General features: G+C 33.0%; 1 protein-coding gene and 1 long non-coding RNA gene across 4 annotated transcripts in view; one reads left to right on the forward strand and one right to left on the reverse strand.

Moving 5' to 3' along the window:
- Positions 1 to 22,109, forward strand: part of LOC111055568 — a 125,942-nt gene that overhangs the window by 100,374 nt on the left and 3,459 nt on the right. For both annotated transcript variants that reach the window (XM_039424424.1, XM_039424425.1), the window contains 4 exons: positions 9,848 to 10,027; positions 15,784 to 15,924; positions 18,480 to 18,585; positions 19,462 to 19,602. In XM_039424424.1, coding sequence (XP_039280358.1) covers positions 9,848 to 10,027; positions 15,784 to 15,924; positions 18,480 to 18,585; positions 19,462 to 19,602 — 568 coding nt within the window. The remainder of the gene's footprint in view (positions 1 to 9,847; positions 10,028 to 15,783; positions 15,925 to 18,479; positions 18,586 to 19,461; positions 19,603 to 22,109) is intronic.
- Positions 1,722 to 21,828, reverse strand: LOC120350550. Of its 2 annotated transcripts, none has more exons than XR_005570870.1 (4): positions 21,027 to 21,828; positions 16,288 to 16,406; positions 8,632 to 8,733; positions 1,722 to 1,896 (listed from the first exon to the last, which is right to left on the reverse strand). It is a non-coding gene; the product is annotated as an uncharacterized LOC120350550 (long non-coding RNA). The 2 variants fall into 2 exon arrangements; XR_005570869.1 differs by lacking the exon at positions 1,722 to 1,896 and adding an exon at positions 2,811 to 3,306.

Genomic DNA, 22,109 nt, shown 5'->3' on the forward strand with positions numbered 1-22,109 from the left:
TATTAAGAAATCAGAATACAAGATGACCAATGTGTTGAAGCCGTCTCCCCATTGACTCCACTGATCCTACATAGTAAAAATAATTACATTTAAATGAGACTCATTTAAATATTCTTATTGCGATTGGATGAGGCCTGAAACGCACTCTCCACATATCCACGCGCACGCACCAACAGTTTTGTAGTGTTCTTGAAAGTCCACGCGCCTGCATTAAATAATCGTATAATTTATTGCTCGAGGGGAGGCTTTCTCGGTAAGCCCACGCAACCCTCGCCACGTGATTTATGTGCCATCGAAGATACTTTCCTTCTTCATCAATTACACATACAATGGACTAGCCTCCCAAATTGAGAAACACAATGGCTTTCTTTAACTTATCCAAGCATTCTCGCATACCAATCATTGCATTCAATTGACTTTAAATTATGTGATTTCAATTTGCAGGAAGTCAACAATTTCGATTGAGTAATCATCGAAAGGATAGTTCATAGAACGGCAACTATTAAATTTTATAGGTTACAGAATCTGACTAATAATTTTCTATTGACCATAAACAGCCGTGATTTACTGGAGAAGCGTGATGAGTACAGCCAAGCTTACTTCCAACAACACTAACTTGTGCTGCTCTTTGATAGTATGGTGTGCCTACTGGACACACTATTGTTTTTCACATGATATTTATTAGAGTCGGAATTCTGACCACACCTACTGGACTGGAGGTAGTAGCTCTTTCTAATAATGTAGAAAATGTACTAATAAATTAGATTCAATTTTAGTAGTATTTCTGTGAACAGTAGACCTCACGCAGTATTCTCATCCACAAGTACCTGATTGAAACTATAGACCTTATGGAAATACAGCAATAGACTGGCTTCTCCACACATCTGTGTAACCACTTGTCAGCTGATTTATGGTGAATAATTCTATAGTCTGATTTTTACTCTAATATTGGCGTATGAAGGAGGCTCCTTTTTCCTTTTATATTATCCTTGAAATGCAAAATTTCCAAAAACCTTGTATATACGTCGACGCGCAATTAAAAAAGGAACATACCTGTCAAATTTCATGAAATTCTATTATCGCGTTTCGCCGTAAATGCGCAACATATAAACATTTAAACATTTAAGCATTAAGAGAAATGCCAAACCGTCGACTTGAATCTAGACCTCACATCGCTCGGTCAATGAAATAATTTTATGAAAATGATAATTAAATGTTTATTCATCTTTCAAACAAGCATCATCCTTAAAATCCTAGAAGGGAACTCTTCATTATTTGAAAAATAAGCAAATTGAGGAAGCTGTATGTGTTTGAAACATTATAAAAATACTGTAAAACAAAACAGGACTAATTTGTATTCCTATGAATAATTTATTCACAAGTTCACTAATGTTGGTAGTGCCAAAAATTACTTTGGCAAAATCTCAAGATTTTTGTGTTTCATTTTGTGTGTATCATATATCATTAGCTCTTCTGCTTTCAATTGAACAAATATGAAAAAATAATATTTTTCATTCAAATATATTTTAAAAATATATATTAGTGTCGTGTATCACTCATTAAAGTCTACTCGCAACCTGTGATGGATGTACTCTGAATACTGTTAGTTGTTGATTTGATGTAGATATTATGAGTCCATCACAGGTTGCCAGTCTTTAAGCCTTCAGGTACAGTAGATGGCAATATTTACTCCCAGACTGTTGTGATTGATGCAGGGGGGCACGGTAATGCCTTGGCGGCAGCAGTAAAGCCATTATCAGACGATTTTCAGATGCTCTGATGTATACATCCTGGCATGCCATCTTCATTGTTTCTTGCTCCCTCTTCCTCCTTTTCATCATCTTCCAATATCATCTCCTCCTTCTTCTCCATCAACTTTTATGACCACTCCTCTTCCTGCAGCCGATGATGTAAATTACGTTCAAATAAACGTGTTCCTTCTGAAACAACTACTATGTACACTAATGAACACTAATGCACCGGCGTGTTTGATTAAGTTCATCAGTTGTTGTCAGATTAGAAAGTTGTTCTGTTCGTTGTTGTTAGTACAGTATTACCGAAAGCAGCGGATGGATATCAAACTAAAACTATACAGCGCTTCCTTTCGATCTCTGCGCCAAAACTCAGTGCACTCTATCCCTTGCTCTGTCGCTCATGCATGTTGGGCATAAGATTTTGCTCTCTATGCGTTGATTACTTTATTCGACAACATTCTTACTTCACGTCCATAAACTATTACAGCTTTTTCATCTTAACCGACGTTGTTTGCTTTAATGCGAAGCAAGAACGTTTCTCAACAGGTCTTGGTGGACTGGTGGTCTACAAAGAATGTTTTTCGCGTAGAAGTGGTGTTGCGTGAAAAGCTCAAAGTGTAAAATCTAAAATGTTTTGATACTGTAATAAGTTTCAGTAAAATAACTGAATTTTATGTTTTTAAAGGTTTTAAAAGATTTTGAATGTTGATAATGTTTGATAAGGTTTTAAGAGTTTGAATCATGGTAATTTATTTATTTATTTCTTCAATCATTTAACATAACACAACTTCCAGAAAAGTACCACAGGCTTAAGTCCAAAACGGTTCCTATTAGAATTTATACAACAGTCCAAAATGGGTCACTTTCACATTTTTAAATTATTCACTGCAATTTACAATCCAATACAAACAAAAAATACATATACGGTAATCAAACTTTTAAATACTCTAAAAATGAATTAAATCAATTACAAAATAATGAAAATTATAAACATTAAAATTATGATATTGATAATAAGGCTCTATTTCTTCCATCATCAGTATTAAACTGCAACAGTGTATGGAATTTGATTAAAATTCAAACTATTCAAATGAACTATTACATTCATAGGGCTAATAATTAATCCAGAACAGTCCTTATTCTCCGAACTCGATATCATTTAATTGAAAATTAAGCCTGATCGATGTAAGAGTGATTTGGGTATATTATACATGAAATTCTATATGAACAGATCTAGGATTTAATTTTGTCTCAACATCTATTCTGTATAAATTGAAGCTCTGTCTCAACTTTTTCACTCTCGAGTCAGAGAGGAAAAGAGTTAGTTATACATAAGAGTTAGTTAGCCCTGTTAGCAGCCAATCGCCCAACAGCTTATGTGTGGTTTTAATTGCTCACAAATGCTCTGATAGTATTCTATGATACATTTCAACTAATTGGTCTCCAATCCTTTTAGCTACCGAAGCTGGTTCAGCTAAGTCTGCAGATAAAGGAAATCCGTTGTCAGCCTAATTTAGTAAAATAAATGAGTCCATAAGTGGAGTTTATTTACCTATTTGAAACAAAAAATCTGTCATTATTTTCAACAAATAATTCAATTAAATAAAAGTTTTAATAAAGGTATACGATGATATCACCATGTATGCTTTATTTAGTAATTCATATCATTTGAAATTATTACACTATCTGAGCAGGTTTAAAACTTCTCTAAGTATCTTGAGAAGTATCTACCGTACTTGATTTGAAACGTTTCAATGAGATCTACTACTCAATCGTGTGATTCACTCAGTTCAAGTAGACTACCTATTATAAAACTAATCTACTGCACTCATTCCACTATCGGCTAACAACAAATTATTTATTTCAAAACAAAGCAATGATTCAATAAAAACTTGGAAAGTGGAACAGAGTTCCACTACTCTATTAACGGTTCTAATAAACCATTGTTTGAAGAGACAAAAAATGATATTGATACAGTATACTGTATATTAAGAGCTAGTACCGTTAAATTAAATTACCTAGTACTTTTAATTTTTTTAAATTAAAACTATATCAAAATTTACAAAGGGTAGTTTTCTGTGATTGCACAAGCTTTAACACTTTTTTCACAAAATTACGTGAGTTACTGTGATTCAGCGGGGTAAATATACTTTTCAATATTTCTATTAATACTGTCTGAGAGAAATATCTACCCCATAACTCCGATTTTACAGTTTTTACACAAGACAATATTTTAGTGTTCAACTTCAACACTATCATCGATTCAATACAATCATATGAGTATTATTCAGTATAATATTATTGTATATATTATATTAGACAATAATATAATCGATAAAAAATATTGAATGTTGAGATATAAATTCTAATTGTTCGAAAATATTCAGACCAATACACTATGTTATGGTCTGAATACATTCATAGTTCTTTGAAAAAGAATATTGAATTGCTATAATGGTTCTTCCAATGTTATAATGGTTTCCTGCATTTTGATGAATGAAAAGATGGGCCTTTTTCTGCAACGATTTTTTCCCAGTGGTTGGCAACGGAAGATATTACACCGAAAAGCTCGGCTCTCTGCGTTGGAGATTTTCCAATAGTGGACATTTCCTGTGAATTTTCTAGTTCATTCAGGAGCTTATTCATTTTAGCGGAAACAGCGTTTCAAAGAAAGTGCTGAACGGTCAACTACCCATAAATCGGTCATCTTTAAACATGACGGACGAGAAAGCAGTACTGCAGTTTAATGGGAAATTTAAAAGAACAGAATCCACCGACGAAAGAGAAACACCCAACACAAATCAGACAGACTGCTAATATTGGCGATGTTTTCCTTGCAACCGCAAATAGTCAAGATTACAGCTTTTTTGAAGCATTTAAAATGGATAAATGAAAATTGTTACAACTTAACACTCATTTGATAAATCCACATTGGTCAATAGCATGGAAACAAGCAATGTAAAACAACCATAATACAAAAATATGTTCAATGATTAACTTTCCTTTCTCATTTGATAGTGGCTAATATTATAGCTATGAATATGACGTGTATATTGAATTTGAATAAATTTGGTAAAGAAGAAAAACTCTAATTGTGAATCTTCAGTTCAAGTAATTCCGAGAATAAATTTTGGAAGAAATGTGTTTTATATTTATATAGTAAGTTGAGAAAGTTTACAATAATACCAAAAATCTATAAAGCCTTGTGATAAAGTAGCGTTAAGTTTCAACCAAATTAAATCAACATTGTATTATTGCATTATTTTAAACACGAAACAATAATGAAAATCCCGAATCCTCTCTAGTCTACAACAATAAGAAGTTTCTAATGAAATGCGTGAGCGAGTTTTGGGTCAATAGGTTGTAACTTAGTTGTAGCTGCTTGGTGTATCTGCATGGTGTTTGGTTGCGGTTGCATTGACGAACGGAGACAACATGGTCCATGGTGCATGGTCCGTTCTCCATGTGGTTTGACAACCGCATCTCTTCTCAAGCGTTCAACAGGACACTGCCATCAACTGTGAACTGTGGTCGAAACTCTCTGCTACCAACTTGTAGAGCATGATATTGAGTTTGATTGCTTCCATCAAAGTATTCAGCAAACTTCAACGAACATTCCTACTTGATTGTCCACGTAAAGCGCTTGTTACGACTTGTATTATCCTATAAAATCAACGATTGAGGAGCAGAGCTGAAAGAGCTCACACTATCATTAGATTCAAAAGTCATTCGGTTTTAATTTATCAATTTTCTTCATAAAAAAGTTTATTCAGACTATAAAATTAATATAAATAGTTAATTACTAGTAATAATCTTTTAATTTATAAAGTTTCTCCATACAATAAATAGTTCATCCAGGTTAATAAATTAATATAAATAGTTAATTACTAGTAATAATCAAAACATTAAATTGTGATAGCTCAAGTTTATTATCAATCTTAAATTCAAAGAAGATGTTTTTCCAAATCATTTTACTGGTGCATTAAGATAATTTATGCGAGTTGAGTAAATTGAGATTGAGTAAAATAATAAAGTGAACTAATACTATTCTATGTGGAGAGTTTATTTATTTATTGTCTTTATTTAGGGCGGAGATAGGACTCCAGGTTCTCTTTGCCACACAACCCATTTAAAAAACCCTAGGAGAAAGAGAAACAGTGAGAGAGAAATGCCAAACAATTAATCACATGTGAAAATCTTGAATAGAATCAATCTTTCTATCAGTGTAATGACAAACCTTGCCTGTTCCAACAGTTCCTATTCCACCATCATCTTCATTAACATGATCTAATCTTTCATGATAATTTTAGTTAAAAAAGCAAGATGCTTCACTATTTATACTGTTTACGTACTTGACTTTATGTAAAGTATGAGTCATGATGCGCTGACTAATGAATAATCCTAATGTATTGCACTCTAACATGATAACTTTTTAGATCCTCCTCGAACACTTTATTCAAGGTAATCAATTCAAATACTCATCGCTTAATAATCTCACTTTGCGACAACTCACTAACTAGTTGTCGTCTCATGTTTTGAATAATTTAAAATTCTGATATCATCCAGTTCAAAATCTCAATTAATCCTTGTTATTTTTCTGACATAACTTTTTAACTAGTTCAACATTAAATCCCATCCTACAATTTTTTTGTTGTGTTTGAAATGAAAAATAAATGTAGGCCTACTAAAAATAATTATTATTCTGATATCATTTTGTAAATCAATTGCAAAACTGTAAAACCTCACTCATTTACGAGGATAAGCTCAATTTTTCTTCTGGATTATTGTTTAAGAAATTATTTGAAGAGAATGTACTCACTTGCATAGAATAATAGTTGGGATCATACCTAATATCTTATCAATCCTGAACAGGATAAATCCAAGATTTTAAGGCTGAATTTGAAAACTTAGTGGCTGATTTTTTTCCCCTCACAACTTACCCACACTTAAAACATTTTATCATTGTATGAAATATAATAATTTTTCAAATTCGACTACCGTATAGTCTTATTTGACAACTCAAATTTCAAGATTTTCCTTGAAACGCGAAGTAGCCTACGGTACATTATAATATTCTTCATTCATTCCAGCTTCTATATATTTTGAAGCAATGTGAACATTTTTCAGAGCTCTCACTGCGACTACAATATTAAGATTATCCATAAATACTTCCTATTAGATTATACACAATACATGTTAGTAGCAAAAAATAATAGAAGTATCAGGGATCCATAATTTTCAAGTTTTCTTTTCCACAGGAATTCAAAACTCTCTTCCTGTCGTCGAGATATTAACACTCATGTATTTCTTGCTTACTAATCATCAATCAAGAAGCTTATTTATTTAAGCTCATGTTCTCAAGTTGAAGAACAAGTTTCTGTAAGTATAAGTATTTCCAAGTGTGCAAACGCTCCACGTACACCGTCATGACTCACAATCATCTCAAAGTGGCACCAATAAATTAATAATAGTTGGAGGCCAATTAAATTACATTAATTGATGTGCAGACTGGTTTTCAAACCGAGCTAGTTGAAAGCTATTTTCCACAAGCAAACACACTATCTTGATTGCCGTTTGGCTTCATTCGGGGTGGTTTTTATTTCGAACTCGGAGCGTGCGGCTCTATTTACCATTCGACAAACCTTGGAACACCTCCATGTCACGATGGTGAGGCGAAGCAAGCGATAAAGCAAGAAAGTGTTCCCCGGACTCGATCGCACCAAGTTGGTGGTGTATGACCTTTTGACCCCGGGCGGTCGACTCGAGACGAGACTTGAGCGTCCATCTTCATCGCCGATCAACCAGCTGCCATGTTGCCGCCAAAACCTTGTCCTGAACCTTTCCTAATCCAGTTTCACTCCCCCAGAAGCGTACATCGCAATTAATTGCCGATTCTGCGCACAATTTCTGTTGTTTACCGCAGAAATCGCCAATTAACCCGTCCGGGCTGCGTTCGCTTGAAAGCAGCCTCCCATGTCAGACACTGTGTTCGTGAAACGCTTCTTGATCAAGTGCGAAATTATTGAGCAGATTGCAACCAGTCGTGGAATACACAAGTTCTCTCTCGCCTAAACAGTTCTTGGTTACTTTTTTCTACATCCACATTAAACTGTTCAAACGACTAAGAGCAATAATGATATGCATCTTCTCGCTTCAATGGATTCATTGTAGACTGGAAATATATAAGTGGCATTTATAAGATATATCATCTTGTGTAGCTTGTGAACATAGAATACCTTATTCTTATTCCGCGTGATATTAACAATTAATTATACAAAATGAGTCTGTATTATGAGTACAGGCTACATTATATATAATACAGTTCTATAATGTATACTATCGTAAATATAGTATGTATAATGTGTACTACAGGGTAAAGTTCTTGGCAGGAGAGGTATTGGTGAGAGTCGAATTTCCTGGTTGAGGAACGTGAGAACATGGTTGGCAGTGTCCTCCTCGGAACTTTTTAGAGCGGCTGTCAACAAAGTTATAATTGCCAGAATGATTGCTAACATTCGTTGACGGATAGGCAACAGAAGAAGAAGAATAGTCTGTCTTATTCATACTCAGAGGCACAACATTTTTGGTGTTGAAAACATCAATTAATATGGGTAGGTTAGAAAATAGTGTCTATTGAAACAAATTGATAAATTGATTGTGTGATGTGTATTCAGAAGCTACACATCCATCTAAACTTCCATCTTAGCTTCTCCATCTTAACTTCCAATCATTAATAGTAGGATCAAGTAACACAGCCTATTAATGGTAATACTTCCTACTTCTCTACTTCAACGCATCAATAATAGATTAATGGCTAATCGACAGATTTATCAAGATAAGAAAACAGATAAATTTGTAAAATGAATCAATAACTCACCATAAATGTTTATCAGAATTTGATTTTTCCAATCTGGGCTCAATGTGTAAATGATCAGGGAACTGCGGTAAAGCAAATAACTCGCAGGAACTCTCAACTCACCTGAAAGTAATGAAACATCTATAATGACGTTCTTCAGAGCAACGAATAGATTTTCTCTCATTAAGTTACCGCAGTAGAAATTCAACCCATTTTCTGAGGAAAATAGGTACCATCCAAACAAATAAGATTCAATCACATTTGTAATTGATTCCATTTCAAAAAACCTACAAGTTCTTTACAATCTATTTTTCACGAGTTCTTCAACAATCTCGTAAGTCCTCCACGCATGTATAGTTCAATGCAATAGGCTAAGCATTCGTTGGAACTTTTCAAAGCAACACAAATACAAATTTCAAAGGCCTTATTGTATTATCCAATCCTATACTATTAAACGAGCAACTTCTGTTTATATGTTCATATGTTTAGATGTTTATATGTTTGTATTTCACCGGATCTCGAAAACGGCTCTAACGATTCTCACGAAATTCAGAACATAATAGGTTTATAATATGAAGATTCGATTGCACTAGGTCTCATCCCTGGGAAAATTCGCTGAAGGACATTAAAAGGATAATTATTATTCATCCTTGGAAAAACAGCTGATAATAATTATTTCGTCGTCTGTTGGTGATGGAAGTGAGTGAGCGAGTTCATGTGTGTGGGACTGTGTCAAAATTATGACTCAGCAATTGAACTTTTGTAATCATTCAATCAGGTACTTAGTGCCGGTTGCAAAAAAGCCGGGTTATTTTCAATCCTGATTAATTCCAGTAGATCCATCTTTTCGAAATGGTCTTCTCTGATTTGGTTCACGTGAAGTTAATCAGGATTAAAGTCTAACCGGCTTTTGTGCAACTGGGCCTTTGTGAGGGAAATTTTTCCATCCCTCTGGGAATTAATCTCAATTTACTGTGATTAGATAGAACACCTCTGTATGAATGTTATTATAATTTCTCCTTTCGTTATAAATGTTTTATGCTTTTGTACTCCAGAGCGAAGCTCGATCCCCGATATTGAAACTTTAAGAGCTGTAGTTCAATAGTTGAATCATAGACCGGATTCGATTGAACAAGCTATTATCATTGGATTTAAAGATGTAGGCTAATACAGTTGCAAAGCAGTTGATTCCAACTGAAAAAACCTCTACATAAATGATTTGTTCTTTTTGTTACAGTCCCTGCTACCGGAACGGGAGATGCATGCGATAAAGAAAGGCCTACTGTGGCAGCAGAGAGAAAGACTGTTTTCCCGTTGGAAAGAGCGCTACTTCATCCTCACAAGAGACTACCTCCACTGCTTCAAACGATCCTCAGGTCCCGACAAGATATCACAACTCGGACAGTTTCTTTTCAAGGTAGGAAAATTCCGACACATACAATTTGAGAAACAAACATTGGTAACTTGGTCTAAATTTATTTTTTCATTCAATGCTCCAAAACATCAGAGTAAGATTTGAAAAATCCTATTTATTGGGACCCTGTAGTGAGATTCAGGTTTTAAAGTCAGCATCTGATTGACATCGATTCGCTATCCTTGTCCGTCATTAGACAAAACACATAGCTCTATCCTTTTCCAACTCGGCACCATTACGAAATTGAACTATACCAGATAGTTTAACTACCAGTTTATTTAATTTCAATCATGATGATGTAGGCTATTTATTATTGAATCATAAAAAAACATTTTCTTGACGAATATAATATATTTGATGTGGAATTGATCATTATTGGACAAAACTTATTACGTGGTAAACATAACCTACTTTTGGGCAATTTCTATCCAAATTAATTAAAGGAACAGTTTTGGGCTTTAAGCCTGTTGTTCATTTACTCCCAATCATTCATGGTTGAGAATGATATTGTATCTAAAAATTTATAAATAAATAAATGAATTATTAACAATAATCAACAATTGATCATATTTACCGGGATAACTTCAATCAGAGTTATGTACTGAAGGCGGTGGAAATGAAAGAGTGCCAACTATAAATTACTTCCTATTATATTTCTACTGTCTTTAGAACGTGGATCCCAGAACAGGTAGTTGATATTATTTCATTGTCAAAATTTGCAAAAATCCTATTGTTGGGAAATTCAGTAGAATTATGTAATTGAGTAAAACTCAATTTTACTCAAAACTCTATTTGTTAACATAATGGGGTGATCTGTTTATTATGTTATTATGCATAACTAGACTATTATAGCAATAATACCGATGGAATGATAACCAAATTATAATATTTCTAAATTTATTAAAAGAACTGTTAGCGAGCATTAGAATTTTGATGTTTAGATTAGTTACTGGAGTTCTACTATACAACCCCCCCCCCCAAAAATGTTACTCCCCATGCTACCGTACACAAAAAAACTGTTCAAATGAAATACCCCAAATCTTCACAATCTCCTAGTTTCATTTCATTAATCTACATCTAGAGGAGTCTGAAAGACGAGAAACATCCTCTAGAATAATTGTAGTGTTGTCTAGAGCTCCATTTTATTACTCAGTTCCCCACGGAGAGAAAAGTAGCCACCAATGAATAAATAACACTGAATGAATATAAATGTTCCAATAAAGGAAACAGCTAGAAGCTCAAGCTACTTGCATTTACGACCCATTCGGATTAAACATAAGAGTACAAAATTACTTTTCTGTAAAACTTCAATGAAACAGAGATCCAAAAAAGGCAAAATATATGATAACTTGACTTGAAATATTTGATTATCTTGATATCTACTTCTACTTATTAATATAAAAAACATATCAAAATTTGGAGTATTGAGTGGTGATGGATCTCCAGTTATTAATGGGATTTCTTTCTAAAAGAAAAATGGAATAAAATTGATACTTGAAATTCAATTTGCATGTTTATTACAATATTGTACAGATCGATCAATTTACCTGTCAAAACAACATTTTAATAGCATTCATGTTATTCGTATTGCTAACGTATTGCATTGGACATGAAGTGATCTCTAAATCGACATTTTTCCTCTTCTGAACTGTCGAAACATAAAAATTTTTCATATTCCTCAATATTTTTCATATTCCGAATAAATGTATCATATTTTTATGATGAACATGCATAAAAGATAAATAAATTGAATATCAGGCCTATTCGAGGATTTCTCTACAAGCGATTTGATCATTATGCAAGAGCAAAACATAGCCCTCAATAATGAACTACAGTATACAAAAATTTTTAAATGAATGAGATTAATTATGTAATACTATCATTATTTGATTGAATGACTCTGATTGATGAAAATATTAGAATTATCGGATAATATAATCAACCACTACAGAACACATTGACACTTAATAGCCTAGACTTAAAAAAATCCCTCTCCTGTGGATATGAACAAATAATTTCAGTAGTAAAATCTCTAAACATTTCATAAAATAACTGGATGATTAAGGTACCTACCTATTGAAAAATTTGAAAGCTTCTCGATTTCTCGACGAGAAGTCGAAGTGAAACGAGAGGAAACTGTATGTATAATTCATGAATATTATCTCTACTTGGGTCATCAATGGATGAAATTAAGTTTTATAGTTTTTCGTAGTGTACAATTTATAGATATAAATTAATGGTTAGTCTATGAGTCTAGTTCTAATAAGAATAAGAATAAGAATAAGAATGTTTTTATTCCTTCAAGCATTGTTTACATTGCAATTGGAAACGTCAAATAAATACACAGTCAAAACATGTAAAATATTACTAAAACTAGACATAAGTTGAGAATAGGCTAATTGATTTTCAACACAAACATATCAATATAATCGAGTACGGTAAGATCACATAATGTTCTTATCTTCTAAAATCACAGAATATCTTCTAATTGAGGTTCTTCAAAGATTAATAAGGTTTTCATAATTAGGCAAAATCTTCCACTGTTACTTGATAAAAATCAGAAATAGAATATAAGGGGGTTTTCAAAAGGAGAGACTCTAAACAACATTTAAATTTTGATTCGTGTAAAACCCTAACCGAATATGGTAGTGCATTGAAAAGCTTTAATGATATGAGACTTGGACTATTTAATACCTTGCTTAATCTTGAGTAGGGTACATCAATTTTGGATTTGTTCCTAGTATTGTAGCTATGTATTTCATCCCTACAGTGGAACAAGCCTATCTTTCTCTTTACACTCATCAAGAGCCTGAAAACTACCATGCCATGCAAAGTCATGATTTTCTCTCCAACAAATAGAGGCCTACAATGATCCAAATATGCTGCACCAGAAATTATCCTAAGAGCTTTCTTTTGTAGTAAGAATACTTTCTGTGCATCTGGAGCACACCCCCATAGTTCCAGGCCATACAGAAACACACTCTGGAAGAAAGCAAAATAGCAAGTTCTCATGTATTTTTTGGGAACAGAGTCGCTGAGACTGCGTAACAAGTAAATTACCCTGGAGAGTTTTGAACATAAATTATCTATGTGAGAACTCCAGGAAAGCTTTTGGTCCAGTGTAATACCAAGAAGCTTAGCATTTTTTGCACCTTCACTAACCTGTCTCAGTGCAAGCAATAATATCTGGGTTTTATCTTTATTAAGCAGCAAACCATTTGCCTTGAAACAAACTGCAGCCTCATCCTGACACTTGTTCATTTTTGTTGGAGAGTATTCAGGTCTTTATCTATTGTAATTATGGATGAATCATCAGCATAGCATACAACTTTTGATCCAATGTTGTACTCAATATCATTCATCATAACTATGAAAAGTAGAGGCCCAAGAATGGAACCTTGAGGGACCCCGTGAGGAACAGATAATGGATTTGAGAGATTGGAGTTTATACATACAGACTGACTTCTATTGTTTAAATATGATTTCAAAAGTTTAAGTGCCTTGTTGCGTACACCCAGATGATGGAGTTTCTTCGATAAAATATTATGATCGACAACATCGAAAGCTCGACTCAGATCGAATAGTACAACTCCTGTGAAGTTTTTATTGTCAAAACTATTTTCAACATCGCTCACTACAGAGGTGACTGCATCAACTGTAGACTTTCCTTTTCTAAAGCCAAATTGAGAAGTTGAGAACAAACCATTACTCTCGAAAAACTCGTACAATTGACCGGCAATAGCATATTCTAGAATTTTGCTAAAAATAGGTGGAATTGAGATGGGTCTAAAATTTTCAGGCAGATCTTTAGAACCTTTTTTATGAATAGGCACTGTTCTGGAATGCTTGAGTTTCAGTGGAAAAATGGAATCTCTTATACATGCGTTGAAACAAGTTGTTAATGGTGCCAGTATGAAATTTATGACAGTTTTCATCATAGAGCTGGAGTGGTGATAAATATCTTAGTTGAAGATGATTTCACTCTAGAGACTATATTAGCAATTTCCTGACATGACAATTCTCTTAGAACAAATTCATGCAAGGATCTAGGGGCAGAGGCCAGAAGCTCCTCAGCCAACACATTGGATGGATCAATAGAATCTCGCATTTTTGAGACTGATTTCACAAAATAGTTATTGAAATCTTCGGCTGAAACAGATGTTATACTAGATTGTGTTGGTTTGGAACTTTTTCTAATAACTTTCCAAGCAGCTGCACATTTATTATTGGCTGATTCAATAAAGTCTGCGTTGGATTTCAGCTGTGTCATTTTCAGCTCAGCTTTATACATTTTCTTCAAGTTATTATAAGTTAATCTGGCTGAGTCTGTTCTATTATTCTTGAACCTGTCATACGCAATGAGGACAAAACATCTCAAACTCTCCAAGGCAGGAGAAGTGAGGTGAGGTTTCTTCTTACTAGTACTAGATCTTGAATTACAATTAAATAGTGGAAAAGACTCAATAAACAATTCTTGAAACTTATTAAAAATGAATTAAAATTACATTCAGCATTTCCATATATAAGAAACTCTCTCCAATCAACTGAACTGAGTCTACAACAGAAACTATCAAGTCCAGCATCAGTTATTGGTCTTGATTTAAATTTTTGAAGACTATTATTCATAGGGTTTTCACCTCTAGCCTGACTGGGAAAGATATCAGATTTTAGATAGAGACATAAAGCGTCATGATCACCCAAAGCAACAGGTTCTACTTTCACAGAGAATAAGTCAGGACTCAGTCTGTAGCGATGTTGTCAAGTGCTGAGTCAAGTCTAGTAGCCTCGAAATTAGTAAGATACAAATTTACAGACTTCAAAATATTAACCAATTCAGATCTGTCTGGGTTTCTAGATAAAACATTTACGTTAAAATCACCACCAACTATGAAATGATATTTATGTTTATGTTTTGTACTTAAAAATAATATAAGTTTTTCCAATGACTCAAGAAAAAGATTCAAATTACCACTTGGCGACCTATAAACTACTATTACTATAATATTTAGTTTCTTTACAATGATACCAGCAATTCATGATGAATTTCACAGTTAAAAGCAGTCATATCAATGGCCCTGATATGATCAGTAAGTTTATTTGCTACAAAGATAGCGACACCACCATTTCTTGCACTCGCTCTACAGAAAGCAGATACCAGTGAAAATCCATTTATATTGATCAGATCTATGACATTTGCTCTCAACCAATGCTCAGATATACAAAGCACATCAAAATTCTTATTATTATTATTAATCATTTCAATCTCGTTAATTTTATTGCCCAGACATTGTACATTACAAAAGAATAATGAAAAATTATTTTTCTTACAGTGTACGTCTAAATTGATTTGTTTATTACATGGGAAGACCTGTCTAAAAAATGTTGAGATTGATAGGTAGTTCTGTCTGAAATATTATGATAAGCTTGTGAAACAGGAGTGTGAATTGTCTTGAAATTGTTTGATAAATCTTGATGATCGGCTCTTGAGGATGATTGAGGAGTATGAAATGTTTTATCAAGAGTTTGGCACAAAGGTGATGAAATGGTCACGGTATCAACAGTTCTTCCAATGTGAGATTTGATTGCACGTGAACTGGTATTCTCGACTTTAGTATTTGCGGACACAGGTTTGGCAACAGAAAAGTCTTTCACAAATTTCGTTAGCCTGTTGACCTAATGACAATCAACAAATAAAAAAATTATAAATTAAGGAAATTACTAATTTGATGTTTACCAATTTAAGAATAACTTTTTTGCAGATAAAACTTGTGGAAGTGGAAAAAGTGGAGTGGATTAACAAGAAGAGTTACAGCACGATTGGCATCTCACTACAAGCGAGAGATAGTCGAATTCTACTACGAGCCTCCGTTGGTCTTGAAGATTGGTTCGAACTCTTGGAGGTGAAATTACAAAATATTTTGGAAAAATACTAATATCAGAATAATTAACAACTAACTCATTACAGAACATTTCGATTTAGGTTCAGTGTCAAAAGAAATTTGAAAGAAAAATTAATGTCTGATTTGCTGATCCTCAGTCACTGCTACCACAGAGAATAGAAGGAACACCTACATCCCATTCTCTTTGTTGCTACAATATACAGGAGCATTCCTTTAGACATTTTCAATATTTTTTTTTTTCAATTACAATACCAAATCCTTTGGACTACTTGGCCATTGAGTACGATACACTTCAATTGGAATTCCATTATACTAACGAATTAAACAAAATGATTAGGAATGATTCAATTGTGGTCAACTTACCTTAAGATGAAATAACTGACATAACAATTTCATTCATCATTCATTCGTATTTATCGAAAAAGTTGAAGTGACAGATATTTGGGAAGAATATGCGAGTGAAGAATATCAGATCCAGGAAGCTATAAAGAATTTCAAGACAATATAGAATATTTTGTCAACTTGAAATAATTATTATGCAGTTGAGATTCAGTTCAAAAATACTACCGAATTTTATTCATTATTTATTTATTCAAGCATATTACTAAAAAGAATAACACGGTCAACCGTATAATAGTTCATACTGAACAAATAATACCCATTTATAATTCTCTTCAAATAGCTCTTTTCAAAGGCTTAGTACCGTAATTCGATCAAAACATTCACTTTGATGAGTTATGGGACTGATACAAGCCCATATTATGCTGGAAAACGTAATAGCCGAGAGTAAATTTATCACGGCACCTCGCGTTCTTCATGCGCTGTGATTTACTGTTATCATCATCGGTAAGAACAGTCGGTGTACGGACAAAGTCGTGTTGGAGACGTTATTATGTGACATTAGTGCGACCTCTCGGATCTCCAGACAACGCCTATTCATTTGACACGCTGTTATGATGAGTTCCCTCAGCTCAGACTGCATCGATCAAGATTGCGATGACAACGCCGTTGTAATTAGTAATTTATATCATTCAGGCGAGAAGTAACGGAGTACTGAGCTATCATGTGTGTTGAGCCACTACCTCCGTAAACAAATGTGTTTACGGAGGTAGTGGTTGAGCTCGGTTTTTTCATACTAGTAGTTCTGTGAACAGTAGACCTCACGTAGTATTCTCATCCACAAGTACCTGATTGAAACTATAGACCTTATGGAAATACAGCAATAGACTGGCTTCTCCACACATCTGTGTAATCACTTGTCAGCTGATTTATGATGAATAATTCTATAGTCTGATTTTTACTCTAATATTGGCGTATGAGGGAGGCTCCTTTTTCATTTTATATTATCCTTGAAATGCAAAATTTCCAAAAACCTTGTATATAGGTCGACGCGCAATTAAAAAAGGAACATACCTGTCAAATTCCATGAACATCTATTACCGCGTTTCGTCGTAAATGCGCAACATATAAACATTTAAACATTCAAACATTTAAACATTAAGAGAAATGCCAAACCTTCGATTTGAATCTTAGACCTCACTTCGCTCGGTCAATAAAAAGTAGGTTACTTTGTTACAATATGACTGATTTTCAAGTTAATAAATAGATTAGAGTTAAGTTGATTAAATAGTTTATAAAAAAAGATTATAGTAACCTTTTTTGGAAATAATAAAATAATAAAATAAGAATGCAATAAGTAGCTCTGATTTCATACATTTTAAGATGATTAAATAGTATATAGGATCACAGAGCATCTAAAGGCATGAGCTCTAGCTCAGTAATACTGTATTGTCATTTGTCTTGAAAACTGGTTGAAAGCAAACGATGGTTGTTCTTAAATGACATGAATATGTTCTTGTAGTCAATTATTCGAAAACTTGATAACTTGTTCATTGTATTGGGTTGGTGACTTTAGTCATAGTCATCTCTAGTTGAAATAGCCAACTGGAGAACATTGTGCTAAAGTGCATGTTCTAAGACACCTTGCAATTACCAGATCGCCAGAGGTCGATGAAATGCACTATAGGTATTGACTACTAAACGTACTAAGTTATTCTTTTGAATTATATATAAACTATGACATTCATAAGTTAAATAGTTTTTTAAATGAAAACACTTCACTTGAACGGGCTACTTTTATAAATTAATAAAATACTGAAACTTGAAATACCCTTTATTATTTAAAATATTACAACGACTAGTTTCGACCATAGGTCATTTTCAAGTTGAAGTGTGGAAAAAACCTTTTTTATTTTTAAAATTTTTTTCCACATTTCAAGTTGAAAATGACCTATGGTCGAAACTAGTCGTTGTAATATTTTAAATAATAAAGGGTACTTCAAGTTTAAATATATTTTAATTATTTTTTTTAATGATTAATGTTTGTTGGTGGTAGTTTTCCTAAAAGCTTCAGACCATTTCAAAATCAGCCTTGAATAAATATTTTGTACAACTGACAACAGGAATCATAATGAAATATATTTTTCAAACATATTTTTTCTTATTTCACCTGATTAAGATCAGAAATAAATCGAATTCTCCTCATCTATTTTTAGGAGTGTACCATGACAAGCAAAGAGAGGCGGAGAGCTCTGAGAAGACTTTGGCCCGGCGACAACACATCACTGTCTAGCAACTTACAAGACTGGCTTCATCAACGCAGTAAGTTCAAGTGCCGTTTCATAAAACATATATAAATACTATCAGGCACTTCATTTCCTTTTAAATATATAGAGTACGTAGCCCACATTATTATCCTACGTATTTCTAATACAGTATAAAAGTGTGACGATAAATAATGGTCATTAGCAGGTTACATTACAGTGGAAGTAGCAGATTTTCTAACACAACATTATTACATATAAGTTTTTGTAGAAAACATCAGTCTTGTCAGATCTGATAGATTTTTTTTCAAGATAGAATTTTTACTTGTATTGTTTATGATACCCGAATTAAATTTTGCTTTTTTGTTCTTTATCGAAACTAAGACGATTTTAAGAGACTAAGAATCGAAACATTTGGACTGTTGTAAAAATTAGAATTGGAACCGTTTTGGGTGTAAGCCTGTGGTACTATTCAGTAAGTTGTGTAATTCTGAATGATTAAATGAATAAATCTGCATCTATCATGCATCTGTCTTATAACATGCTATATACCGCACTGCTTGCCAGTGTTAAGTTGGAAAAGTAGCTATACATAACTTACTTGATTCGAAATAAATGTCGTAGCCTACTGTAAAATGTTGAATCTATTATTATTGTCGAATCTTGAACTTATTAAAGTCTTTATAATTCGTTATATTTAAAACATTTGTGATTATTTTTCTCAGGGAAACTCAATGTTTTTTTTAAGGGATCAGTGAATACTACTTTGTTTAAGGATACTTTTAAACGTATAACAAAATACCACCCATTATAAGGACACTTATAAGAGCTTAACATGAAACTTTTCAATATCATATAAAAATATTATATTTTCATATAGCCTATTATATTTCGAAGAAATAGATAAAAGACTGAACATTTTCATATTTTTCAGATCACCTGTCACTTCTCCGGTCCGATCACCTATCAGATTCAGTTCCTGACTTGGACCAACAAACGTCACAGGATAGTAGTTCACGGGAAGAAGATCTCTGGAGAAGACCAAACACATCCGGTCTCGATCAAAGGCTCTCATGTAAGTTTAGTCCCTAAGCTCATTGAAAATTATTCAAGTATCAACATCACTGTTGTATCTGAGAAATGTAAATATATTACTTTTAACTCTTCTCTATCTAAGGTTTTATGGGTCCGTTCGACAATTATTTAGATTTGTTCCAGAACATATCATAGATTTTATTAGGCTATACAAGGGAAATATTTCATGAATAAGAAGAACTAAGTTTTTTATGTGCAATCCTTTGGATAAAATGTATTATCACCCGAACAAGACAAAATTCATGGTAATTGAAGAGGTTTTTAACATAGAACTTTACTTCATTAAGCAGATTTTAATCAGTTCTAAGATTCTGTAATCTTAGTTAAATCGAATCTGCCATATGTAAAAACTCTCGTTTTCTAGGGTCACTAGGGGAGTAGATATAGCCCCACAAGGTGACGTCATTTGTGAAAATTTATTTATTTCTATGTCCAAAAGAATCCTGTCTAAAAGATTGAGGTTAACTATGAATGACTCAAGTTTATCTAATTCTGAATGAGAACTGATCTTATAGAAACCTAAAGGGTATAACCATATGAAATATTTAGAGTAAATAATATGTAGGCTGTAATAATTTCAAATGTTTTTAAAATAAACTCTGTAAATGTCACAAACAAGGTGAAGGATAAAAAGATTTTCAAATTGGTCAGAGTTAGCGGTGGTGTACTGAGGGACACACCTTAAGGCTGTGCAAAGGCTAAAGATGAACTTTTTACTCGTGATATTTTTCAAAGTTTTTCGATTTGTATATCATTTAGCTATAGAAATGAAAAAGTTTTCTTAGGAAAACATTTTTTTCTGATCATTACTTTTTGAGATATGAGCGCCTAAAGTTTGAATTTTTGGGACAGGACATTTCAAATTCCGTAAGAGATGAATCCATGAGATTTAGAGGATAGATACTTCATGGTATTGTTGATCTATTAAAACAAAAATTTTCTAAAAATATCAATTTTTAAGATAGTTAATCAATATACTAAAAATAACTTTTAGTTGAGTTATTTTTGGTAAATTGAATAACTTTTTCAAAAATTGATATTTTCAGAAAATTTTTGTTTTACTAGATCAAAGACACCATGAAGAATCCATCCTCTAAATCTCATGGATTTATATCCTACCGAATTTGAAATATTCTGTCCCAAAAATTCAAACTTTAGGCACTCATATCTCAAAAAGTAATGATCAGAAAAAAATGTTTTCCTGAGAAAACATTTTCATTTTGATAGCTTGATGATATACAAATCGAAAAACTTTGAAAAATATCACCAGTAGAAAGTTTATTTTTAGCCTTTGCACAGCCTTAATCTCTTATATGGACCATGAAATATGCAGGTTATTCCAGATTCAGGAATAAAGTATTTCAATTGCAATGAATTCAAATAAAACAATCTTAAAACGATTACCTGTTTGATGTTCTGATAAAGAGTCAATGCAACTTGAACAAAGATATGGATCACAGGATCACAAATCCATGCGTGACCGTGTCTCTTACTACATATTTTCTACAGAAGATAAAATAATGCAAAGTTATTATATGAGACAAATAGTGTATGTAAAAACAGAGGAAAACGTGTGATACGGTAACAATCTCGCCATGTGATTAGACTAAAAATAGCGAATTAGGATTAACATACATTTGCGCTTAAAAATAGCTTTACGTACCTACTTCAGGTCCTACTCTTTTGAATCTCACTAAAAGCAGAAGACAAGGAGTGTTTAGTATAAATCAGGATATCCTGAGAATATGCTATTTTTATTTCAATCAAATTCATTTCTAACTTTACGAGTGGTAGGCTACCCACTTTATAGTTACAGTGTCGGCAATAAACAAGAAGAAATTACCATTATAATTGTTATTTGAATGCCCAAAATACAATATAATAATATTATGGTTATTTAGGAGTTCAACAAAAAGTTATATGAGTCAAAAAATAATAGATAATAAATATTTCCAAATTATTTTTCATGGCAAATAAAAATGGCATTATTTAGCTGTAGGCTATTGCAATACGGATGTAAAATTCGAATCTTCTAGCTACTAGGCCATGATTTATTATTTTATTTTTGGTAATTATATAGGTCGATTAGATTAATAGATATCATATTGAGATAATGGATCCTTGTAATCTAAAAAATAAATACTCACATTAAAAAAGCCGGTTCCTAAAAACAGAGAATAACCTCACAAAATCAATAAACTTCTTAAAATTTGAAATTGAAAACACTGGCAACTGGCAACAGAAATAGCAGAACAGAACACATGTGCACAGTGACAACCAGCTGAGTTCAACTTGACTGCGCATGCGTCATACAACTGCTGTTTCTATACCCGGGAATATTCAAAAAGTCTGTTACAACGGCACGCTGCTGTCTGAAAGTTGCTTTCATCTTGACGATAATAAATTCAAATTTAAAACGTAAGCCTACCTACTTTCTATAATTTATTCAATTAGACTGTATTAAATTTGAATATAGATTTTTTACTT

Source organism: Nilaparvata lugens, chromosome 3 (genome assembly GCF_014356525.2).
Source record: "Nilaparvata lugens isolate BPH chromosome 3, ASM1435652v1, whole genome shotgun sequence".
Taxonomy (NCBI): Eukaryota; Metazoa; Arthropoda; class Insecta; order Hemiptera; family Delphacidae; genus Nilaparvata; species Nilaparvata lugens.